The sequence below is a fragment of the Anabrus simplex genome, chromosome 1 (genome assembly GCF_040414725.1).
Source record: "Anabrus simplex isolate iqAnaSimp1 chromosome 1, ASM4041472v1, whole genome shotgun sequence".
NCBI lineage: Eukaryota > Metazoa > Arthropoda > Insecta > Orthoptera > Tettigoniidae > Anabrus > Anabrus simplex.
Window position 1 is genome coordinate 866,032,956 of NC_090265.1, and position 27,600 is coordinate 866,060,555.

The 27,600-nt window shown below is 38.8% G+C and overlaps 1 protein-coding gene across 1 annotated transcript in view; it reads left to right on the forward strand.

Moving 5' to 3' along the window:
* Positions 1-24,949, forward strand: part of LOC136857659 (zinc finger protein 836) — a 66,896-nt gene extending 41,947 nt beyond the window's left edge. Inside the window, exons 3-4 of the mRNA XM_067136484.2 lie at positions 11,909-12,176; positions 23,157-24,949. Of these exons, the coding sequence (XP_066992585.2) occupies positions 11,909-12,176; positions 23,157-24,656 (1,768 nt within the window). The 3' untranslated portion in view covers positions 24,657-24,949. The remainder of the gene's footprint in view (positions 1-11,908; positions 12,177-23,156) is intronic.
* The last annotated feature ends 2,651 nt before the right edge of the window (positions 24,950-27,600 follow it).

Below are 27,600 nucleotides of genomic sequence, written 5' to 3' on the forward strand. Positions count from 1 at the left end.
ATTATCAGTTAAAATTATGGAGTTGTCAGCAGTCTTCAATGACCCCGGGGTGGATGGAATTGGACCATATATCTCCTTTATGCCAGCATAGAAGTTTTGTAGGTCACTGGCATCAGATAGTCTTTGCAGTTCTTCAGCTTTTTGTTGCCACCAGTTATTCTTGATTTCCCTAATTTGTTCCTGACATGTTTCTTTATGTTCCAAGAAATGTGATTTCTTCACATTGGAAGAAGGATCTTGAAGATAGGATAGATGGGCTTCCTGTTTGACATTGATCAGACATTTTATTTCATTATTTTCATCAAACCAGTCTTGTCTGTTTTTCCTCACAAAACCAATTGTTTCCTCAGCTGACTCAGTGATGACCTTCTGAAGCATGGTCTACTCCTGATTTGTACCATCACTGCTGACTGGATGACTAGCCAGTTTGTTTGAGATTGCATTTCTGTAATCTGTAGCAATGGTTTCAATTTGAAGTTCAGAAGTATCGAATTTCTTTCTGGGCAGGTTGTTGATGAATATTTTTGGTTTGTGACAGATTGAGATTCTCAACCGGCAAAAAAGGAGCTTATGATCTGTCCAGCAGTAATAGACGTTTCTTGCGATCCTTGTAACAAGGATATCTTTTTTATCACATTGCCTGGTGATGATATAGTCAAGGATGTGCCAGTGCTTTGAGCGAAGATGCATCCAAGTGGTCTTGTAGCGATTAGGCAGGCGGAACTGACTATTAGTAGACAGGAGTTCATGTTCACCACATAAACCAAGGAATAGTAGACCATTGGCATTACAGTTGCCAAGTCCATGTTTTCCCCATCACATTGCCCCATCATTGATCTTTACTAACTCTCGCGTTGAAATCGCCAAGTAGTAAGAGTTTGTCTCTTGGTGGTACTTTGGTGATAGTAGTGCTCAGCAGGTAGTAGAATTGGTCTTTAGCTTCTGCATTAGCGTCCAAGCTGGGAGCCTATGCGGAGATGAGTGTCATAGATTTGGCTCCAGAGAATGGGATTCGGAGAGTCATAATCCTTTTGCTGACAACGGTTGGAGTGTGCTGATAATCATTCACCAATGTGGTCTTCACAGCGAATTCAACACCATGAATGCGGTGTTCTCCTTCATCTTTTCTCTTCCAGAAGATTGTGTATCCTGAGCTGAACTCTGTAAGTTTATCTCCGCTGGACAGTCTGTTTTCACTTAAGGCAGCAATATCATTGTTGATTCGTCCAAGCTCATGGGGGACAAGCGTTGTTCTTCTCTCAGGTCTGTTACTGTCTTTCAAATGAAGTAGGGTTCAAACATTCCAGGTTCCTATAATCAAAGTTTTGGTAATCTTCGTTTTTCAACCGCATAAGGGGTGACCTGCTGTTGCGGCCTCCCAGCCGGCTGAGAGTGTGACTACCGATGTTTAGCTCACATTTTCTAGGGCCTTCCCCATTCATGGTGGGCAGCGGTGATCCTAAATGGGCCTGCCCAAACCCAGACGCAGGACCAAATTCCTGAGTAGTCACGGGTGTCTCAAAAAGACGACCATCACACATCTGCTGCCAATGTGCAGGTCCAAACTAGAGACTTCCAGTTTCACCCGAAAACCTGTCTCCACCATCCTTATCCCATCGCCGTTGGACTTGAGTTGAAGGGCGTGACAGCAGGAAAAAGTGCTACAAGTGGAATTTTGTTTAAGGTGGATCACAGCTTGCAAGGAAGTGACCCACACAGTATGATCTCGGAACTATACCCTGCGGCACAAAAGAAATGCGATGTGCAGGTTCTAGTTCTAGTACCACGATTGCAACAGACTGCCACAGACTCGAAATACCATTGAGTTGTACCTTCACAGCCAGTCCGTGTGGCATGACCTCATCCGCCTCCACGACCATTGAGAACCACAAAAAGGAGGTTCCTCCGTCTGTTTTGCTGTTGGGCCAAAAACACAGATGATGGGTTCCAGTGTCATTTCCTACACTGAGGGCACCATCACCCCACGAACAGGGGCTCATCCACCCGAAGCCATAGGCCCCTATGGGGGGTCGAGTTATTTACTGCCGCTCGACACTCGACATTAGCAGTTTTTATAGCTGGTTGCCAAGCCAGCTAACACTTCTCCTTTCTCATTCCGGACTTGGGACTGGACAATTGTGGAGTTACATACCTCCTATAATTCCAGTATAATTGGTCCGTTATTGGACATTATAAAATTTTAGCTAACTCATTCTTGGTTGCCTGCATTTTGCCCCAGTGGGCCAATTTGGACTCGTCAGTTGGTAACTAGCCCACCTACCTAGATGCATGCAATTTTGAAATATTTGCCCCGAATGTGTACATTTATAATTCCAATATATTTGGTCCGTTATTGGACATTACACATTTTCCAAGTTTCCTATGGGAATCAATATCTATCATCTGGTGGCCTTAGCAGGCATGAGTTTTTATAAATGAGACAGTCTCATAGTGCATTGCCACTGCCGGTAACTCCAAGTAGCATACGCAGTGGCCTCCACTGTATGCACTAGCCATAGTCTAGGTAGGTGTATTAATTACCAACTGATGAGCCCAAATTGGCACACTGGGGCAAAATGTAGGCAACCAAGAATGAGTTAGCTGGAAAATTTATAATGTCCAATACACAGGCTATGTCGAAAGTTTTTAGCAGCCCGTAAACTGTAATTTTGAGGACAATGGGATTCTTTTCATTTGAAAAAGTTATGTTTCTCAACCTTGGAACATGTGCGTGCAACCCCTCCCAATGGTGGTTCCTTCACAGTGTGGGAAGAAAGCACAGAAAATGCTGAGTCAGACACGGTGCAAGATGAACCTGTCGCGCTGCAATTTTCGTCCAATGATGTTTGTGATTATTTAAAAAAAAATTGAAGTGTTGAAGAATGCCATTCTTCTTTGCTGCATGTTTTTGGTGAGGCTTTCCTTTCTAGGGCCAGAGTTGGAAATCGGTTTCGCGAGTTTTCAAAGGGTCGGCAGTCAATTGAAGATGAACCTCATCCCGATCGCCCAGCAACAGCGGTGACTCAGGAAAACATTGATGCCATGAGGAAAATGATCAAAGAAAATCCACATCTTACATTTTGTGACATTGAAGGGACCCTAAATATTGGGTCAACAGCAGCGCAGACCATCGTTCACAATTATTTAGGCCTTAGCAAGAGATGTGCCCGTTAGGTGCCACATTCTCTGACAGAAAGCCAAAAGGAGGTGATAGTTGACTGGTGTCCTTTCATGCTAGAAAAATTCGATGGAAGGCAGTCCCAAGACAGTTAAAATATCATCACAGGTGATGAAACGTGGGTCTACCATTATAACCCTGAAACGAAGAGACATCTTCTGTGTGGTGGTTTCCAGGGTAGGAACTACCCACAAAAGTTCACCAAAGTCAGAGCTCTGGAAAGAAGATGGTGGCAACCTTTTTCACAAAAATGGGGCATCTCACCTCTGTGACCTTGGACACACGTCGTAGAGTCAATGCCGAATGGTATGTGAATGATTGTCTTCCCATCCTCGCTACATGGAGGTCACAACACCCGAAGTCCAAGAGTGGGCACCTTCTGCTGCATCACAACAATGCTTCTGCACTCAGGGCTGCCAGAACAATGGACATCTTGGAAAATGAACAAGTGGAAGTGTTACGTCATCCCCCCTATTCACCTGGTGTGGCCCTATGTGACTTCTTTCTGTTTCCTAAGACCAAGGAAAAAATTCTTGGGCAGCTGTTTTTTTTTTCTTCAGATGAAGAGGCCATTGCAGTGTACGAGAGTGCACAAAGTGACATCCCGAAAGAAGCCTGGACTGAAATGTTTTTTAAGTGGTTTCAGAGAATGGGAAAATGTATACATGCCAGTGGAGAGTATTTTGAAAAGTTGTAATTGTTGTTTTGCAACTACATTTTTTTCTCACACTCTGCTAAAAACTATTGACATAGCCCTCATAACAAACAAATTATATTGGAATTATGAATTTACTCATTCAAGACAAATATTTCAGATTTCCCATGGGAATCAATATGTATATCCCATACCACTTAGTCGAGCAGCTTGTCTGCTTACTCCGCAAATCTTCCCAGCCTAAAGATTGTAACATTTTCGTAACATTACTCGTTTGTCTGAAATTGTCCAGAACAAATTGTGTTGCTGTCTGTTGGATCTTTTCCAGTTCTCGTATCCAGTAATCCTGGTGAGGGTTCCATACAGTGGAACCATACTCTAATTGGGGTCTTACTATTGACTTATCCACCCTCCCCTTTACGTCCTTACTGCAACTCCTAAATACCAGTGTAACCATAAGAAGAGATCTATAACCTTTATTTACAACCTTGTTAATGTGATTACCCCAGTGAACATCGTTTCTTATATTAACACCCAAGTCAGTCACATTCGCTCCAACACAGTAATTAAAACTGAAGGCACTTTTTGTCTTGTTGAAACAACCTGACTTTTCACCCAGTTGATCTGCAGTTTATCTACTGTCCATCTCACAGCTTTGTCAATATCTTTTTGGAGTTGCTTATAATCTTGTAACATATTATTACTCATCTGCAGAAAGCCTTGTCTGTGATTCCAGTTATTTGCTCATATCATTTCTCTCTCTCTCTCTCTGGTCATCAGCTGTGAGGTTGGTTGGCAGTGGCAGCAGCTCACCATTCTTCACATTTTTCTGCTTTCCTTTTCAGTTCGTAATAGGAATCACATCTCATGTCATCTAATATTTGCATCATGTACTCTAATCTTGATCGTCCTATCTAATTTTTTTCCTCTTTGGAACCCTCTATTATTTTCTTCAATAACCCTACTGTCTAAGTACATCATCTACTAGATGATCCTGCCAATTTTTTTCCATCTATTTATTTGTGTCATAAAACATCTTCTCTCTCCTGCTCTTCTAAACACCTCTTCATTTGTGACCATTTCTCTCCAACTCATTTTCAGTAATCTCCTATAGCACTAAGCTTTAAATGCAAGTAGTCTCTTTATTTTCTCCTTCTCATATCATTTATATATGTAAACTAGCTGATGTATCCTTGCTTCGCAATGGAATTCTACATTGTATACAGAATTCTAGGTTAGGTAGTGTACATGTTGTAAGATTGTATTAAATTGCATACCCTAGAAACACGATGGGAAAGTCCCCAAATGTCTTTTTTATGTGAAGACTGGGTTAGGGAATTTTCATTGCAATGGTAGGCCCTTTTGCCTGCCATCAGTCACAATCAAGTTGGGGAATTTTCGTTATAATGGCAGACTCACTTTCCACCTGCCTTTTTACATCCTTAGAAAGACTGCCTTAGGTTTTCCCAGCTGAAATCAACATAGGTCATTATAATGACGCCAGTAGGAATGTTGCGATTAAAAGCAATGCTATCATATGAAATACTCGATCAAATGAAAAACCACAAATTTTCTCACTTTTAATGAACAGTAGTATGCTGCCAATCTAACAGTCCAAAGTTCCAGAGCAGGAATGACCAGTACGCAGACAGCAGAGAGTCCCAGGGCAAAAACTATGCCCTTTTACTTATCTATCTCCTAAGAATGCCTGATGAGTTGGAAAATCTTAATTTGCTACACTGGTGGGGGAAAATCTGACTGGAGGGGAGGCAAATTTTTCCTCCAAGCCAGAGGAGAAATCCCCTCTTGGCTGCCAATTTGGAATAAAATGAATGTAGAATTTAATAAAAGTGAAGAGGAAGATGCTTTTCTTAAGAAACTGGTCATTTCAGGGTTGAATTTTGAGTTATTTGGTGAATTGTGGTACTACAATTTGGAATAGGCCAAAATTGTAATTCTAGACCAGGTCATAAGTGAGCCTCTGCCATTATTCTGTTAATTGTGCTCAATGATCAGTCCAATCAGTGTGTCAGAGTAGGGATCGAATATCTGGAATACTTTGATGAACCAGTGTGTTACGTACCAGCAAAATCAGAAAATGTATGAACCAGAGGAAGGGTATGCTAGAGAAGAAAGTTATCTAACTCCCCTGCTATTTCCCGCCAATATTCAGGTAGGCTGTAATACTTGGTACGCAGCAGTAATCCCATCTATCGGAGATGAGTGGCAGCATAAGAGACAAAGAACATCACAACATCAGTGGTCAACGTAATGTTATTATTGATCAATTTTATGAGTCTTCGATATTGTAGGCCTTCACACTTACCGTATAATCCCGAATACCACCCGCACTTTTTTTCCCCAAAACATTGGTTCTAAATCTTGGGTGCGAGTCGTATTCAAGCCGTTCATTCTCGTAAATATTACTACGTTTACATGGAGTATTGAAATAGATTTTAATACAGTTACCGTACTCACTATACCACGTGTAAATGGGCATTTAGGTCTTATTGTGTTTTAGTTGCATTCTAGAAAACAAGATAAATTTTTTCTCAAGACGGTTACAGTGGCATGTAAACATGAAATGTAAGGTAATGAAATACGGTATATCAAAGAATATGGGTAAATATGAAAGCCGCTGCTGCGGATGCTCAATCATAATTTGTTTCACAAGTGTTGCTGGCATGCTGGGTGCGTGAATAGCCGATCTTCCAGGATATCGTTCTTTGCGAGAATTGAGACTGTTGATTACGGAAGTCTACCTCGCTCACATTCGAGTTCTGTATCTGTTCCGTGAAATTGCTCTCTCAATAGTAAGTTTTGGATTAAAAACGGCGTCTGCGGTCACTTACTGTGTGTGAGAAACTTAAAGTTGTAAGCAAAGCTGAAATATACGGCAGAAAGTATGATATTGATGAATCGTGTACTTGTGATTGGCAGAAGAAGAAGGAAAAACTTCTAAAATATAACGGCGATTGCAGAGCGTTCTGTGGGTGGAGTGCAGTGTTTTCGGTAATTGAAGAATGACTCCACAAATGTGATAGAAAAACGTGAATTAGGACCATTAATAACAAAAATTTTTAGAATTAAATTTTAGGCCTACCCCTAAACTACCAATTTGCTCAGCATGAATAAAATAATTTATAGCCTAAATTTTAATGGCTCATTCCCCTTTTCCTTAATTAATCTTCAGCCGTTTTCTCATGATGCGTGTTTATACATACAGACAGATATTACGGAAAAGTAAAAAGTGCATTTCCTTGTTACTGTAGACACAACCAATACAGAAATACCATTCTTTTAAAATTCTGAGCAATGTACACACAAAACTCTTATTTTATATATGTAGATAAAGAAAACACAAAGGTCCAATTATACTGCATTGCAGAACCTCCCTCTTAATCATTAAGGAATCAGATAAAGCTTTGCCACTAATTTTCTGAGTTCTGTTTTCTAGAACTATAGCGTATAATTTTAAGCACTCTTTTTTTCTAGTCAATTAATCCTCATTTTCATCAGTAGTCTGCCATGATCTTGGATAAGTCAATAGCAATACAGTCCATTTGGCCTCCTGAATCTAAAATATCTGCAGTATCATGGTGGAATAATGTTTCTGAAACCTGAAATGCCTTCTATCAAATCAGTTAGTAATTTTTCCAACATGTCTTATATAATCAAAAAGAATTCTTTCCCAGAGCTTACAAGCAACAGATGTCAAGCTGACTGGCCTGTAATTATCTGCTTTATGTTTATCACCCTTTCCTTTATACACTTTGGCTACTATAGCAGCTCTCCATTCATTTGGTTTAGCCCCTTCATGCAAACAGTTATCAAATATTATATTCAGATTTGGTACTATATCCCAACCCAGAGTCTTTAGCGTATCCCCAGAAAACTTATCAGTGCCAGCTGCTTTTCTAGCTTCCAACTTTTGTGTCTTTTTGTAAATATCTTCATTATCATAGGTATATTTTAGTACTTCACTAGTATTAGTCACCTCCTCTACCTGGACATTACCCTTATGTCCAACTATTGTTATATACTGGTGACAAAATACTTTTGCTTTCTGTAAATCATCACACATACTCCATAAAAGATTCCTGGAATATCATTTCTGGAACCCGTTATAATAAGAGTTTTGTCTGTACATTGCTCAGAATTTGAAAATAGTGATATTTCTGTATCGTTATGTCCACAGTAACAAGGAAATACACTTCCATTTTTCACTAAAATTCATGACTGCCAGTTATGCTTTCCTTGCATGACTCCACCACTAAAAGCAGTTTATACACACAGCTTCATCAGTAGAATTCAGTGCTAACTTGCTTTTATTTCTTCATTCTGAGTACCCTCCTGCAGTTGTTCCAACTGGTTGTCATTCTTACTATCTTCATCTATCTAAAAGAAAGCAATTTGATATATCAAATATTGATGACTGTAAGTTGTTTATAATGTATTTTCCAATTGTAATTACTGCTGATGACGATCCAATGAAAGGGTCAAAACTAGTCCCTAATATATAATGATTAAATAAATATATCTATATATATATATATATATATAATAAGAGTTTTGTCTGTACATTGCTCAGAATTTGGAAATAGTGATATTTCTGTATCGTTATGTCCACAGTAACAAGGAAATACACTTTTTACTTTTCTGTAATGTCTGTCTGTCTGTCTGTCTGTCTGTCTGTCTGTCTGTCTGTCTGTCTGTCTGTCTGTATGTATGTATGTATGTATGTATGTATACGCATCACTAGAAAATGGCTAAAGAGAATTTAATGAAAATCGGTATGCAAAGTCAAGGAATGAGTCGCTACAATCTAGGCCATAAATAATTTTATCCACGCTGATTGAAATGGTAGTTTAGGGGAAAGCTTAAAATTTTATTTTCAAATATTTATGTTATTAGTGGTCCTGTCGTAATAAAAATCGGTATGCAAAGTCGAGGAACAAGTCGCTACAATCTAGGCTATAAATAATTTTATTCACGCTGAGTGAAATGGTAGTTTGGGAAGGCCTAAAAATGAATTCTTAAATACTTAAATTATTAGTGGTCGTATCTCATTGAAAATCTATATGCAAAGTCGGAGAATGAGCCACTACAATATAGGATATAAATCATTTAATTCACGCTGAGTGAAATGGTAGTTTAGGGGAAGGCACCTAAAATATAATTTTTAAAAACCTTTATTATTGGTCCTATTGAAAAGTACTTCATAACAAAAGTTATAGAGAATAAAATTTCCGGTCATTTATGTTTTATTCAGTTTTAACATACCGACTATGATACAAGTGGTATTTCAAAGTCGGAAGAAAACTAAATGTGAAGGTCTGCAATATCGAAAGCGCATAACATTGATCAACAATAACATTACATTGACCATTGTTTGTTGTTATGTTCTTTGTCTCTTAAGCTGCCACTCAACTACGATAGAGCTGGAATTACTGCAGCGTACCGAGTATAACAGTCTGACTGAATATTGGTGGGATATAGCTGGGGAGTTAGAAAACTTTCTTCTTTAGCATGCCATTCCTCTGGTTCATACAATTTCTGATACAGCTGGTACGTAACACACTGGTTCATCATAGGATTCCAGCTATTTGATCCCTACTCTGATGCACTGTTTTGAATGAGTAGTGGGCATACTTAAGGCGGAGGCTCACTTAGTAGAGTAGTAGTAGTATGGCCTGGTCTAGAATAACAATTAGGGCTATTCCAAATTATAGCACCACAATTTACTAAATAACTCAAAATTCAACCCTGAAAAGAGCCGTTTCTTAAGAAAAGCTTTTTCCTCTTCATTTTTATTAAATTCTACATTCATTTTATTCCAAATTAGCAGTGAAGAGGGGGTTCCTCCTCTGGCTTGGAGGAAAAATTTGCCTCCAAGTCAGATAGATTTATCCGCCGCCAGTGTAGTGAATTCATACTTTCTGACTCATCAGGTACTCCTAGGAAACAGATTAGCAAAAGGGCATAGTTTTTGCCCTGGGACTCTCCACTATTTGACCCCTCCACCACCGAAAAAAAAAAGACGAAGAGTGTTCACGAATCACGGCTGTCTGCGGCTTGGTCATTCCAGCTCTGGAACTTTGGACTGTTAGACCAGCAGCTTAGTCCTGGTCATTAAAAGTGAGAAAATGTGTCGTTTTTCATTTGATCGAGTATTTCATATCAAAGCATTGTTTTTACTCGCGCCATTCATACTGACGTCATTGTAATGTATGTTCATTTCAGTTGGGAAAATCACAAAGACAGTCTTTCTGAGAGGATGTAAAAAGGCAGGCGGAGAGTGAGTGTCTACCATTATAATGAAAGCTCCCCAACCTGAATGTGACCGATGGTAGGCAAATGGGCCTACCATTACGGTGAAAATTCCCTAACTCAGTCTTCATATGTGGAAAGATGTTTGGTGACTTACCTGGCGCATTTCTAGGGTAACGTTAAGAGCTATGCAATTTCATACAGTCTTGCTCGCAACGTGTACACTACCTAACCTAGAATTCTGTATTCAATGTAGAATTCCGTAGCGAAGCACGGGTACATCAGCTAGTATAACATATAATTCACAGTATTGAGTAGGTGGACTCTACAGTCTGTGTTGTTATTAATAATAATAATAATAATAATAACGTAGAGGTGCTAACTATTACGGATTGCCCGTAATTATTACGGATTTTACCTCAGTGTTAAGGAAAAATTGTTATGGAAAAGTGAAATTATCACAGAAAAGAATTCTAAGCTACAAAGAATGGAATGTGTCAATGGTGCTTGTTTCTATGCACACTAGTTGACCAGCATACACTAACCCATACGTTTCTGTTATGAGCACGTTTAGAAACTGGCAAGCTCACTCATGCCAATTTCAAAAATAAGGTCCCTGATGAACTCAGACGTTATGCCTAGTATGAAGAGTGAGTGATGGCTTGCTGTGAGCAATGTAGTTATTTTTCATTGGTTGTATTCTTCCTTGTAGTTGTTGTGTACAATGGAATTACTAATAAAATCAAACAAGCTATTAGTAATTCCATCATACACAGCAACTATGGAATTACTAATAACCCACTTCACAGATTGGCACTTCATTGTAAGTTCTAGCTTGTTTGATTTATGATACATTTATTTCATTTATTTCAAGTTCTTTATGCCACTGTAAGTGTTTGTGTACAATGTGTTTCAAAATTATGATTCCAGAGTAAGACAAACATACTCAAGCAACGCTCTTGTGTACCATGTCCCACTAAATTTAATATAGGGAAAATGGGAATATCCCAGAGGAAACACAAGGAAAACAAACTTAGGTTACTAGTGGGCACCCTGATTGACTCTAGGATCAAGCTATTGTAACTTCTCACTTTATTTTCATTGCAAAGTAAATTTTATTTCTGCAAAGATGCCTGTTTGTACATGCATTGCAAAGGAGACTCCATTATTCGTAGATCCATCAACTATATTTTAAATCAACTTCTATCGTAGATGCGACAATCTGTAAATACTGTACATTATTTTACCTTGTCAAGAGTTGCCTGGGACATTTGTGTCAACAAACTATGTAAGAACAGAAGTAGCCAAGCAGCTATCCTGTTACCTTTCTGTTCAAGTCTGCCGTTATCAATCTTTGTCTGTTGTGCGTACATGCTATTCCATAATGGTCATAGAACGGAAGCTCATAGTACTAAGTTTTGATAAAAAGTGAGCTAATAGAGAACATTTACTGCTCATGTTCTGATTGATTGATTGATTGATTGATTGATTGATTGATTGATTGATTGATTGATTGATTGATTATTTCACCATGAGGGAATGATAGGGATGATTAGACAACTCAGCAATGTTTGAATTAGTTTATGACCATACCATCTCAATTCTGTGTGTAAATGATTCTTAATCTCATCCATTTTGTTGTTTGAGATGAGGTTACCTCTTTTGCTGTAGACTGAATATCATGACACCAAGTGCTTGTAGATGGAGGATAAATATGTGGTGTAAACAGACTTGGGTTACTTAAATAAATTCTTTATTTAAATGGTCAGGATAGCTTGAAACATTAACCTTTTCGAATTTTACAGAGAATGCCGCTTCTTTTCGTGTCAGCTGTGCAGCAATACATACGTCTCCTGGGGGAATCTAGTGGCACATAGAAAGGCTTGTCATCGAAGTGAGGTGATCAGCTGTGATTCCTGTGGACAGCGCAAACACCATTTAAATCTTGGACCTGTTAATTTCCCTGTTGGAAAGTATCCTATTGGCTGTGAAGAATGTAATGAGGGCTTCAGTACCATAATTCAGCTGTACAGACACTACCGCTTGCGAGGCAAACATGGTCGCAAACTAAAGGTACAGTAATGTAATATTGAATAATTTAACCCTAGAACGCTTACCGGGGTGACGCGCCACCCCACCGTGCTCTTTTATTCTGTTTTTCGTGGCTGCACTTGCGCATTGGTCTTTCCCTTTCTCAGTAGTCCCTAATAAAAGCAAGCCGAGTGACGCCATCAGTGTTGCGCAGGCATGCGCTGAGTGTAAGTGAATCGAGACGCGTTGTGGGGTTACGAGCCACCCCGGTAAGCGTTTACGTATGTGATATATTGTCCACTGCATTAGAAGTATTTGCCGTTTTTATAATGGAAATTAGTGTGACTGATACTAACTTTACTGATAAGGTTCTCACCATACTTCATGAAGAAAGTGAAGGTGAAAATGACAGTGAATTTCAGGAAAGTGAGACAGAAGATAATGTTGAGGTGGATTCCGATAACCCTACTGAAAATTAGCACGTCGGAGGATTCTGACGGTGATACTGACGTTCCTGGGACTGTTCTGAAGGGAAGGAATGGTCGCATGTGGTCGTCTCCTCCACCTCCTCGGACCCGAACTGCTGCGTGCAATCCTGTTGTAATCTACAAGACGGCAAAACGAATTGAGAAGATGAACAGCCGTTCCTACTCGAAAACTCTTGGAACAGAACTTGCTAGGTTCTATATGCAATAACGATTGACTCAAGCAATCTCTAAAGAGCTTGCTACTAATATCAGAACTGTGTTAGGTGCAGAAATGGTTGACGCAGAACCAGGACTGAAAGCAAAGGATGTAAAACAATGGCGTTGTGCTATCTGCCCAAGAGCCCAAGACAGGAAAACGAAAACCAGCTGCGTTTCATGTGACAGACTTGTGTGCTCCCAGCAGAGGGGTGACATTTGTACAAAATGTGCAGCAAAAGGTGATAAATAATTCGATTAATGGTGAAAATGTGACTTTTGTTCGGTTTACCAGAGGTGCATTTAGAATGCCGGACTTAACGCACAAGGAAACTGTGAAACGAGTAGAGCCATTAGTGTACTTTGTCCCTTGAATTTCAGACTGCTATTTCCCAAGATTGTGTTTCAGTATGCTTTTGTATATACAGTATGCTTTTGTATATACTACTATAGTTATCATAATTAGAGTTTATGGGCATGGTACCTTTTTTAGAGTGGCTGACACTATTCGAAATATTAAGAATTTTACAGGTGTGAATTTTACTAGATTAAAAGGAGGTATATTTGCTAGTGTATTGATTATGTTCCTGATTTCTATTTAACTTCACGCATCATATCATACTGCTCTATGGGTTCTGTGTAAACTATATCCAAGTGCATAGAACAAAATATGTCCATATAACTCAGAAACAGGAAAGAAACGAATGGAGCGACGCATCACCCCAGGTAAGCGTTCGTGAGTAGCAGAAACAGGTAAGCGTTCTAGGGTTAATATATAGGTTATTGCATTTTCAAATGTAAATGGTGAAGACCCATATTACCTAAAAGTAAGTTTTTATTTGAATTGCAACAGTGAATGAAAAAGCCATAAGCTTAGTCTACACAGTACTGTGCAAAGTTGGGTGACAAAATTATATTACAGACATTTGCAAACCGCATGGTGTGTTTGAACTGCACAAGAAAGTAATCGCCACATCACTGGCAAATATAATTGTTAGTGCATTGGTGTTGCTGATTATATGTTCTTAGACGTCTGAAGAGACCAATTCTAGAACTGCTAGCTTTGCCTCAGTCTTGGCACATCAGAACTGTCCAGTCAGATAGTGGTTTGTCAGACCACTAGGCCAAGTGAACTTCAGGGCCATATGCCTCTCTAGAAGTAGAAATTGTGTTTCTAAATCTTAAAAAAAAATATATTAAAAAAAATGAACTTACATCTAAATCTTTAGTCTTTAGCCTATGTCGGGGAATCAAACCTTTGTCTTCAAGGTGTATTGAACGTGCCTTTACTACCTCTATAGTGGATTTTTCAGTGTTCTACTCAACTTTTCTGTCAATCATGTGTGTACTAAGTCATAGATTAGTGTTCTCCCTGGAACCTTTTTAGAGAGTGCACTGCCCTGCCAGTTTTTCAGACAGCCTGGCTAATATAGGGCCTATCCTAGATATGTGCTAGTTACAATATATTGATACATATTTGAGTCATTGGGTAGTCCAAATTAAAATGTAAATTCTACAAAACTGTTTATTTAACTGATAAATCTTCATTATTGGCAGCATAATTGCATCAATTACATTGGAGTTTAAATGTTTAGCTTGATTATCACGTAGTATTGTGCGTGAGCGGTGTCTGTATTAGTGTCGAATTGCATGCGAGCACTCGATTTTGCATAACGTCACAAACCCCTATGGCACTCCACAGCAACTGAGTAGTAAGTCCTAGTCTTACATGATTATGAACGAGTAGTTCAAAATACTCGTGTTATGTTTTGTTCATTGTAATAACACTAAAATTGTAACATTTTGCAGTTAATGTTTACCTGTCTAATATTATTGTTAATGACCTGAGGGGAATAAATTGAAATTTGGTCATATTCATATGTTACATAGCATTCCCTGCTCAGCTACTCATTCCTGTCACCCAGATACACTATCATTATCCACGAAAATACTGGATTATGTGTAGATGTGGTGACATTTTCATTGCAAGCATGAGATTAGAGTTGCATTCAGCTTCTGCACACTTTCAGTGCTGGTCCAACATTGGTGCATTTCTTGTATGTTCTTTTGGTTATCAGATGAGTGCATCTGGATCACAGTATTCTAGGTTATGCTTGTGTATGATTTCTGGCAGCAAGAGCAGTTTGATTATTACTTTTTTAAACAATTAAGTTCATATCCAACTATTTTTCTGAAGTGAGTTCAGGTATTCCTTATTTATGTCCTAAATTTCCAACTTGAAACTGTTTGTTAGTCCTCTGGAAGTTTAGTTTTTGCCATGTTGGTACAATGTCCACATCATGAGAAGTCTCAGCAGTTTGTAGGTGCAATCTTGTGGTGAATCAGATGCAAACTTGTCTTAAAACTGTTCATTTTTCTACATTTATGAACTGATTTTTGTGATATCTGGGTTAAAATGGCTCTAAAGGTATATGTATACATCTTGTCATCATCATCCATTTACCATGTCCAGTTTCAGTAGGGTGGGATATTTATGTTACCTTTCCATCGTCCTCTATCTAACCACCATAGTTCCTCCTTAACTGTGTTCCAGACTAGGTTTCTTCTAATTATACTAGTCTTGATCATTTTCAACCACCTTAGTCTGGGTCTTCCTCTTGCCCTTCCTCCTTCTGTCTTGAGTTTTCATCATCTGCTGTGGCATCCTTCCCTCTTCCATCCTCTTAACATGTCCAAACCATCGAACTTCATACCTCTTTACTTCACCTCTTTACACTTCATTGGTATTTCCTTCCCCTTCCCTTCCCTTCCCTTCCCTTCCCTTCCCTTCCCTTCCCTTCCCTTCCCTTCCCTTCCCTTCCAAAACTACTTTTCTCTCCACTCACGTCTGGACATCTCTGCAACAATTTTTGTACATTTCACATATTCTGTCATTTGTTTTCCAAACCCTTTCCGTTGCATTACCTTCTGTACCTTTGCTCTGGATACACTATGATAAGCCTTTTCTAAATCATGACATGTTTCACGTATCTCTTCCATATTCCCAGTGTTTTTCCATTAACTGCCCCATACTGAAGATGGAGTTTAGTGTTGATCTTCCATGTCAAAAGTCATATTGCTCTTCGTGTAATTGTCCTTCCACCTTTCTTTTCGCTCTTTTCTAGTACTCTTTCAAATAATTTTGGTACCATGGATGTGAGTGTGACACCTCAAAAATATCTGAAATCAAAATAACTTCTTTTTAATGTTATGCAAATCTAAATGCCTCCACTCATCAGTACCAAAATTTACATCAAGGCGCATAAGGCACGTGGACAGGTTGTAAAGGTAGTTATATTTCAAATTCGCATTTGAAATTCATGTTGTAATGGGGCACAAAAACCAAACCAAACCCCATGGTGCAACAGCCCCGAAGGGCTATGGCTTACCAAGCGACCGCTGCTCAGCCCGAAGGGCTGCAGATTATGATGTGTTGTGTGGTCAGCATGCCAAGTCTTAGCTTCCTAGACTGGGGCTGCCATCTTGCCGTCAGATAGCTCCTCAGTTGTAATCATGTAGGCTGAGTGTACCTTGATCCAGCCCTCAGATGCAGGTAAAAATCCATGACCTGGCCGGGAATCGAACCCAGGGCTTCCGGGTAAGAGGCAGGCATGCTACTCCTACATCATGGGGCTGGCAAGGGGGTACTGTTGCAAATCTTACAGGACTTGACAAGGGTACGGATCTCACTATCCATGGATTTCCAAATAAAGTGGTTACGGATTTTTTCTCTTGTTTTGAAAACGCCAAGATGACCGCCCACTGGGGATTCATGAAAGTATTTGAAGAGAGCCGGGACCAGGTTAGTTGGGACTACAATTTTGGGGTCTCTCCGACCACGAGCAGGACAACACAAGACACCATTCTTAAGAATATAGGGCTTAACATGCTCACCGGATTTAATCCTGTCGACAATGGCTTTTAACTCAGGATCATCCTCTTGATGTTTGGCAATATCCTTGAAAAGTAAGGGAGAGTCAGTGAGAACTACATTGACAAAAGCTGATACTTGTTCGGGAGATGAGTCAGCTGGCTCGGATTGAGGGTCAGAGCTGTCTGGATGGAACATCCTGCTGAGGCCATCAGCCACAACGTTTTCCGTGCCACGAATGTGGCGGGCTTGAAATTGGAAGGCTGAGATGCGCACTGCCCATCGTGCTAGACGACCGGTCTTTCGCGGCTTGGCCAGTACCCAACTCAACGCCTGATTGTCAGTTTCCAGATCGAAAGGGAGATGTTCCAGGTACATTCTGAAGCGTTCTAAGGAGAAGACAACAGCCAGGGCTTCCAGCTCATAAATGGAATAATTGCGCTCAGCAGGATTCAGGGCACGGGAAGCATAAGAAATAGGACGACGCCCTTCTTGAAATTCCTGTAGAAGAACTCCGGATATGCCTGAGGAAGAGGCGTCAGTCTGAAGGATGAAGCGTTTAGAAAAGTCTGGCATAGCCAGTACAGGGGCATTACATAAGGCAGATTTCAAGTCCATGAAGGCTTCACGTTGGGCATCACCCCACACAAATTTGGCATCCTTTCTTCTCAAATCGTTCAATGGAGCTGCACGTTCAGCAAAATTAGGAATAAACTTGCGAAAGAAATTCACCATGCCAGTGAATCTGGCTACAGCCTTGACGTCCTTTGGAGGGGGGAAATTCTGGATGGCGGCAGTACGAGACTGATCGATTGAGACACCCCTCCCCGACACGATATGTCCTAAGAAGGACATCTGGGGTTGTGCGAAGGAAACCTTGGATGCCTTGAGGGTTAGACCTGCTTTACGCAGTCTTTCAAGCACTTCCTTGAGATGGAGTAGGTGTTCCTCGAAGGTTTCGCTAAAAATTACGAGATCGTCAAGGTAATTATAAACAAACTTGAACTTAATGTCCGATAGGACATAATCTAGTAACCGTGTAAGGACAGCCGCTCCAGTTGCTAGGCCAAAAGGGACGCGTTCGAATTCATATAGGTTCCAATCGGTTGCAAATGCAGTGAGATGCTTGGATTCTTCGGCAAGGGGTATCTGGTAATAAGCCTGATTTAAATCGAAAGTGGTGAAAATTTTTGCATTGGCAAACCAAGAAAAACAAGAGTGCAAATCAGGAAGTGGGACAGATTGGAGGACTACCTTACGGTTCAACATCCGATAGTCCACTACAGGCCGATAACCACCTTGTGGTTTAGGGACCAGATTGAAATTTGAATTTACACGGCTACGAATAACCTATGTATATCACTGAACTTATAGCTCATAACTTGGAATGTATTTGTAAAATTATCTTGTAAATAATATTTTTAAAAACTAAGGATCACGGTGATTCATTTCGGAATCCGCTATCTAAGCCATGTCCATGCCTTTGGTAGGTTCCCAGCCTTTTCATCTTCCCGGTTTATTGTTCACTAGTTGGCCCTACTGATATTCCGTACATGTTTTGTTGGAGATCCGAGTAATGCTAGGCACTGTTTTTCCGAGTGTGTAGTGTTTGCTTATATTGTGTATTGTACTCTTACCTTCCCCTTCTGTGTTTGTGCCTTGTTTGGTGTTACCCCAGTGTTGTAGAGGTAACAGGTACAAAATAAAAATTAATAAAATAAGCAAAATATTAAAGTTGTCGTAGAAGGACCAGACATAGCTCATCTTATGTCCCTTGTTGTGAGAAACAATACTTGGCAGATCGACTAGGGGATGCCAAAAACAACCTTTTAAGGCCCTAAAACCAACCATTTAAGAGGTTTCCAAAAAGATGTCCCTGATCAAGGAATGATCAGCTGTAACCACACTAATGCCAGCTCAAGATGATTCAACTTTCCCTCTAGCTCTCTGTAAGAGGCAATGGCCAAAAATGGCAGGGCTAACTTAAACAACTGCGTATTTTGTTTTGTCATCTCTCGAAGTCTTCGAAAAAAAGTTTCTTTAAGTTCTAAAGAAAGGCCTGCTGTGATAGCTTTCTTTACAGCTAGACTAGTTGATGTACCCATGCTTCGCTACAGAATTCTCAGAAAGACTGCCTTTGTGGTTTTCCCAACTGAAGTCAACATAGGTCATTACAATGACGTCAGTAGGAATTATTTTACACGTTATGAGTCTCATTATGATAGCCGTATTGGAGTACAGAATGTAAAAGTTTCAAACAAATTTATTTAAAAACCACCATTCCAATACTATAAAATCTCTAAGTCTAAGATACAAATACTACGTACATGTTAAAATGGGACATGTTTCGCTTAGGCTTTGTAAGCATCTTCAGCCATACTTAATCTAAAGCTAAGTCAGGGCCCTGAACTGGGTTTCTCATTAAAGTATAATAATACATGATAAAACAGTCATAAAATCTAGTTTGTGGAAAAGGCAATACTTAAATGCAAATAAAATTCAATAATGAACTTGTCATAGTATTATATGTACATGGATGTTCATCTAAAAATACACGTTAGTTATTTGTAGAACGAGACAGTCATAATGATCTGATATACATTTGGATTGTACAGATTGATTGACATTAATGAAGCGTGGATTAATTAAAAATGTCAAAAAATAAATCTTTGAGCGTTGTTGACTGAGAATCAGGTACGTAGAATACAGTGGAGTTGATGACTCACATGATGATGTGAGATACAACACTTCTATACTGCTGCTTCAAGCGCCTTTTGACCTTATTACGCAACCACCTCTTCAGCTTCAGCACGATTATGGATCTACATATGTGTTCGATTGTGTTATGACTTTGTGCCTGACATTGTATACAAGCTAGCTCATTTAACCGTTCTCCGCTTTTCATAAACATTATAAGACTTTGCTTAACACTGCGTGTGCCATACTGTCGTTCTGAAAATTACGCACTGTTTCTTTTAAGTGACTTACTTCTTCTGAATTTTACAGTGTCTACCCCCGTCATTTTTATATCGCCTCTTCTACTGATCCGGAATGAACTTGATCTTTTATTTTCTTTTTCCTATGCATTGTTTTTCATGTTTTAATCGGCTGATGATGACCTGGACTAGGGTCGAAACTGGTACCACTTCTACTTATTATTAAATAAGAATGTAATCACTGCATTTCTTATTCTTTTGTATTGAATAGGTCGAACCTCTTTATTTATTATTTCAATACCCTCTGGACCTGAACCCCAGGCAAACTCTCCCATTAAAGAATTCAGGCTCCAGCAGCAACTGGCGGATCATTTCTGGAAACAATGGAATAAAGAGTACCTAATGCAACTGCAAAACTTTCACCAAGTACGACGCCCAAGAGGAACACGCCCTGTTGTCAGAGTAGGAGACATCGTTCTTTTGCAGGAAGATCATCGACCATGTCATATGTGGTATAAGGCCCGTGTCGTGGAGTTACGTCATGGACGAGATGGACATGTCCGGACCGTTGTGCTCTCCAAGACGGACGGCGCTCGATTTGTCAGGCCTCTTCAGCTGGTCATACCTCTGGAGGTTGACCAGGGTGGGGAGGATGTTGGGGATTCGAGATGAACGGATAAAGATGCTACTTCCCGGGAGAGACATATCTTTGGATATCCTTTGTTATATATATGATCTGAGCGGTAGCCATCTTGTAAAATAAGTAGTTGAATAAAACAGTGTCACTTAAGGTATACGGTGACGTATTCCCCATCTATTCACAACACAGGGTGTGTGTGTCTTGAAGTATCCTCATTTTGTGTTTTGTTTTTAAGATCATCTGTTCTTATTTGTAGTTCTTTATTGTCATCCTTAATTTCCGTTATCCATTTAATCTTCGTCTTGCTGTTCCATAATTTTTCAATTGTTCTGCTGATTCTGGTGTCAGGTGTTCTGATAAAGATATCCAAAGAATGATATACGTTTTTCCCCAGTTCCATTCAATACTGATTCAATTTCCTTACACAACTGTTTTATTGGATGCTATTCTCCATTGTCCATTAACTTGATATTGTTTAGTTATGCTTGTTCTAATTATTATTATTATTATTATTATTATTATTATTATTATTATTAATCATACACAGTCGTATTAGCACACTATTTAATTCAAACCGTTTTTCGGACTCTAAGGTCCATCAGCAGTGTTAAAATTAATTTTCGGCCTCTTAAGGTCCATTGTGTATGTGTATGATTAATAATAATAATAATAATAATAATAATTACTATCATCAGCACTGTTTACTAAGATGTCTTTAATATTTTATAATGATTATAATTTGTTCTAATTATTCTTCTTTCTGTCTTAAGTATTTTGTCTATTTCAGCTGTACTGGTAGTTTTAAAAATGGTTTCACTAGCATAAGTTATTTCTGGCTGTGTGACTGTTTTCTGTCTTCATTTTATTGCTATCAATAAGCTTTTTTGTTGTGTGTGGTCTTGGTAATATAATTTGCTTTGTTTAGTTTATTATTCATTCTGGCCAACACCTGGAAAATGCATATAGTGATGATTCATTTTATTATGCCAAGCTGATTTCTCATTGAGATTTATAAGTTATAATTTCTTCTAAATACTTAAATTTGCGGGTCTGAGTGGCTCCAGATGGTTGAGGCGCTGGCCTTCCGACCCCAATTTGGCATGTTCTACCCTGGCTCAGTCTGGTGGTATTTGAAGGTGCTCAAATACATCAGCCTCTTGTTGGTAGATTTATTGGCTCGTAAAAGAATTTCTGCAGGACAAAATTCTGTCACCTCGGCGTCTCTGAAAAACCATAAAAGTTGTTAGGGGGACGTAAAGCAAAATAACAGTATTATAAATACTTAAATTTGTCAACAGTTTTGATTTCTTGTCTGTCAGTTTTTATTTTATTTACCAGTGGTGAATTTGTAAGCATAATCTGCAAGTTTTTTCAAAGGATATTCTAAGACCTATTTTTTGTACTATTTCTTGTAGAGATTGAATTTGGTGTTGAGTTTCCTGTATATTGTTGCACATTAGAGCAAGGTCCTCTGCAAATCCTAAACAGTTTAAACTTAAATTTAGTTTGGAACTTCCAATTTTTATGTTCGTTGGATTGACCCTGTACTATTCCCTCATTATATATTATAATGAACAATTAAATAGTAAAGATAAACATTCTCCTAGTCTTAAACCTGTTTTAATCAAAAATGGTTTAGAAAGTTCTCCTCTAAACTTTACTTTAGATTTGGTATTAGTTAAAGTAAGTTCTGTCAGTTTAATTTTGGATGGAGTCCAAAATTCCTTACAATTTTTAAAATTGAAGGTCTATGTATATGATCATATGCCTTCTTAAAGTTAACAAATGTTATTACTAGAGGCTTGTTTCGTTTTCTGTAGTGTGTCCTTATTAATTTTAGAGTGATAATCTGTTCCATATAATTCAGTATAACGTAATAAAATAAGAAGAGGAAGAAGAAACTAACACTTATATTATGCACCTGTATTCTTTCAAACCTAACATTTTATATTATTTATATCTGTAAAGAACAATAACAACTTGAACAAGGTTTGAACTCTCAAGTACATGCATCATTTTATTTCATTACATGGTAGATGAATGTAATAATACGAGTATAAGAAGAAGAAACTAACACTAATATTATGCAACTGTATTTTTCCAAACCTAACATTTATATTATTTATATCGCTGAAGAGTGATAACAATAAAAATTATCACTAGAACAAGGCTCGAGCTCATCCTTCAAAACATTAAGTGCTTTACCGCTGTTTCACGAGAAGCAGATATCAAATTACTTCTTCTTTTCACCTTGGTTCAGTACAGTTCGCAGTGCTGCTACTGCGCATGTACAAGCATGTGCATCATGTAACAGCACCAGGATTCAAAGTGGAACTTAGAATATATTTACTGTTCAAGTGCGGCCACTTTTGTTTTGACAGCTGTACTGCAAGTGGCCAACCTTCTTTTCTTAACACTTCCTCAGAGGTAAAAATGGAAAAAGTCTGACTCTTTGGAGATCGAGGGTATTAACAAAAGGAAGGGCCATGAAGTACATGAAAATAAAAGTTGCCTTGGGCCTCCTAACCTACAACTGTCGGTGTTGGAAGAGAACAATAATTGCCCAAGGGAGTTTCAATAGCAAAGTAAGTGGAAGCAGTGCCAGACTCAACCAGTACCCGTGATCACCACCCATGCTTCCAAGTTGAAAGCCCCTTTTTAGTCACCTTTTACAACAGACTGGGAATACTGCAGGCATATTCCATCATCCCCACCCATGAGGAATTATTATTATTGTGATCTGTGATAAATTAAATCATTTTGTAATGGCTTCTTCTGTAATGCCCTGGTGCTCTTTCCTATCATTATTTTTACACTCTGTATTATTCAGGCCAGAGTATTACTAATCTGTAAATAACATAGAAGATAATTGTATTTTTGTATATTTTGCAGGTCCCTGGTAAAGATGACAGTTTGCTTGAAGGAATACAACTGCAACCGGAGATGTTTGCCTGTCCAGTGTGCAGCTCTCAGTTTTTCACTGTAGATCAGCTGAAGGCCCATTTAACCAAACTAGAAAAAGATGAGACCTCTTACTCTTGCAGTATTTGTTCTATGAGGTTCTGTAATGCTCAAGTTCTTGTGATGCACAAACGTACACATCCTGATGCTAAAGTATCGAAATCTTACCTATGTCCAATTTGTGGTCGAGTACTACGTGACCGTACAACATATATCCGACACAAGATGATTCACACTGGAGAGAAGCCATATCAGTGTGATTGGTGTCCAAAGAGTTTCATCCGCAAGTCTGCCCTCGATTTGCACAAATATACACATCCAGTGTCAGAAGATTATAACTGTTTTAATTGTGGGCTGTGGTACAAAGAAATGTCAGATCTGAGAGAGCATATTCAGCAAGAGCATTCTTCAGGTAAGGAAGCAACATTGACCTGTGGAATCTGCAAAGAAGAATGTCTTGCTGAGAAGTTTCTTGACCATTACCAAAAATGTCACATGGCCAGAGAAGAAGAATGTGCCCGGTTACGTCAAGAAACGGTCACGTGTTCGCTCTGCAAGAAAGTCTTTTCCCAGCCTACTGCATTAGCCCGACATCTTAAGCTCCATGATGCTACAAATAAACAGCCTTTCAAATGCGATGTTTGTGAAGAGGTTCTCAAACAACGCTATGAATTATTGATTCATTTGCGGACGCATTATGGGGATGATGACGAAAATCTACCTGAAAAATATCAGAAGATACTTAAGGAATTCTTGCAGCATCGCAAGTACAGAGAGACAGCTGCACAAATGAGTTTTATCTGTGAATATTGTGGGCGTGAGTTTCGAAAAAAGATCAATCTACAGTTACATGTACGTAGACACACTGGAGAACGTCCACATTTATGCCAACTATGTGGGAAAGCTTTCTATACACGTCAACAGTTAGCAATTCACATGCGTCAGCACACGGGAGAGCGTCCATATGAATGTCCTGTGTGTCAGAAAACATTTACTGGTCCTACAGCTCTGTACATGCATAGGAGGCTTCACAACAGGAGTAAGAAACAGTACAAATGCCAGTATTGTTCTCGTGAGTTCTTCTGGCGATCAGGATACATCGGTCATCTCCGTCTCCATTCGGGAGAACGTCCCTACAAATGTACACTCTGTCCCAAAGCATTTACTTTGAAAGGGAAACTGAACTTGCATATGAAGAAACATGAACATGATCATGTAATACACACGTGTGAAACCTGCGGAGAACATTTTGGTACATTAGAAGAACTGACTACTCATGAAGCAGACCAGTGCTGCTCTACCACTATTGCCATTATGGAGGGTGACTGTGAAGGAGAAGAATACATTGTTCTTGAGAATGAAGTTCCTGATAACCAAGTTTATTTTATGAAGGAAAATATAACTGAACTTGCAGTGTCAGAAAATAGCTAAATTGTTTCAATCTTTCAAATCTTTTGTTAACAACAGTGTATTGTGTTCACTTATGTGCAATCTAGTTATACAGTGCATTGAGCATAGTATATTGACAAACATATGAGACCTCTCGTTTCCTTTCTTACCTTAATGCCAAAGAGACCAAAGAGTATGTTAGTATGTACGTACACATTTTAAAAGAAGAAAAAAAGTTGGTTAATGAAACACAAATCTAAACATACAAAACATCATAGAAAATATATTAAATAGACTACAAATTAATTACCTGAATAAAGGGATACAATTATAAACCTTTCTATATACATTTTCTGTGATATTAATCTTTGTTGTGAGATATCTGCATGTTATCCACTAAGCTGAATCTGATGTTCAAGGCTAATGTCCAATATAACTGAAAGATAGTGAGTATTTTTATTTGAGCAATCAAAACCCAATCTGTATGTTATTATTAGATGAATTACTTTCCAAATGAATTGTATGTACTTGTATTTCATTCATCATTATGATAGGACATCATTTCTCTCACCACTACCTTCTGGATTACCATTTGAAGAATTGCTTTGGTTCCCAAAATTTCACATGGTGATTTGTAGCACAATTGAGTTACCACACTAAAACTGTGCATTGACACATTCTTTCAATGGTATTTGTTTTCATTTTCCTGTCGTCTTTGATTTACATTCTACATAAAATCTTCTGTGAATTTTAAGCAGCTTATTCTCGTAGATGGAAGTTTTTTAATTTTTTTTAGTGGCTTTACATCGCACCAACACAGATAGGTCTTATGGCGATGATGGGATAAGAAAGGCCTAGGAGTTGGAAGGAAGCGGTTGTGACCTTAATTAAGGTACAGCCCCAGCATTTGCTTGGTGTGAAAATGGGAAACCACGGAAACCAACTTCAGGGCTGCCAACAGTGGGATTCGAACCCACTCTCCCGGATGCAAGCTCACAGCCGTGCACCCTTAACCGCCGTTCCTAAAGCTTTAGCTTAAATCAGTGGTCTTGAAATAGGCACTCTTTTGGCACAAGCACTGACACTTGAACATGGCACAATTTATTTCATCCTTTTCTCTACATTTGGTGATACAGTTTACATGTCCTGCTGTTCCTTTCAAACACTCATATATATATATATATATATATTTTTTTTTTTTTTTTTTTTTTTTTTTTTTCCTCAAGAACTATAAGCATCTTTTGTTAGGAAGATCTTTATTCCATCGAAGTATGGTGCAAAACTTACTTAAGAAATCACTATGGTTCACAGTTGCTTGTTAGCACAAAACTGTGAATAAACCATAACTATCCTACAGTGCGCATTGTAAGAGGGATCGAAGGATTAACGGCACACTATTTATAGCCCAGTAGAGTACGGAATCTTTTGCATTCTTCTGTAGCACAAAAGAAAAAGTACTCTGCCAGGAATACTGTGCTGTGGAATCTTTCAGGTTCCTTGAAAAAGGCACTCACCAAAGGTGGGATTAATGATTCCTGGAAGTCAAAAGTACACTCAGGCTCGAAAAGAATGCCTTCCTTGCTATCATTATTATAGAATTGAAAATAGTTTAGTAGGAGTTAAACTCAAGTTGTTCTATTTTCATCAAGTTATTTATGCTAACAAATAAAACCCATGGTGCAACAGCCCTGAAGCGACCGCTGATCAGCACGAGTCCTCTCGGCCGTTATTCTTGGCCTGGCCGGGAATTGAACCCCGAGTCTCCAGGTAAGAGGCAGGCACACTACCCCTACACCGTGGGGCCATTTATGCTAACGGTTCCCAAAAATGGCTCCTTTTCTGTGTTTGGCAATTTTATGTTTTAAAATATTATTTAACATAGGGAATTCCTCTGTTCTGAAATTTATTATCCATTTTCACAGGTTTCTGTCATACAGGTTTTAGGCACTTTGCCTCTTAATAATAAAATTCATTCCACCAAAAGCTTTTGTGTCTCTGCCCAATGATATTGTTAATCACCCTACAAGAAAGTCCAGAGAGAACATAGGTTTCAGTTAGATTGAGGGCTGCCCCTGTCCGTGACTGAGTTCTAATCATTCTTTATCTATTTATAGGGTTAGTACAGGATTATTCGTAAATTCCTGCAGGGTTTAAAACTCATACTGCGTTAACTATGTCAGCAAAACGACTTGTATCATTGGACACAAATTCTCGCCCAAATTTATTATGTACATTATAGATGCTCAATGTACGCATCCTTGGGAACATGGCAGATTCCAGTTCCTACCACCCATGTCCCAGCATCCCACATTCAATACAAACGAATGCATGTGTGATCCTGTCTGACAGTTCTACACAATCTTATGGCATACAGGGATATGCACATGATTCTTGATGTAATCCCATACAAAATCATCAGATGGGAGTTAAGTCAGGTGACCATGGAAACCATACGAGAGAGAATTCATCTCAAGTAGCACATCTAATCCAGTGACCTGCAAGTACAGCATTGAAACCATGCTTGATATGTTGTGTCCATGGGTGCTGCAGTGTGATATTTCGCATGAAATTCCTGTTGTACCATCACAGCCCATTCCCATTTAGCAAATTCTAAGATGTGGTAAACTTTCTCACTAGTGAATTGTTGACTTCCCTCTAGTAGCTAAATCAGCAACCATGCCATGGAGCCAATTATGGATGGAAACTTGGAAAGATTCTCTATTGTCTGATATGAGTTGTTTTGCAGTGTCTGCCACAGTGATTGCTCTATCAATGTTTTAAATCCTAGAGGTGCTTATGAATAACCCTGTATTTGTCTCTTTCTTATGTAGAAATGGACTCAGTTTCACACCACTTTGGTCTCTTCTGCTCACTTCAATGAAAATTTCTTTTTTACATCCTAGTTTATGAAGTTCATCTACTTTTTTTTTGCCTTACTTAACCTTTATTTGATAAGTTTTCATTATATGAACCACTTGCTTTAATA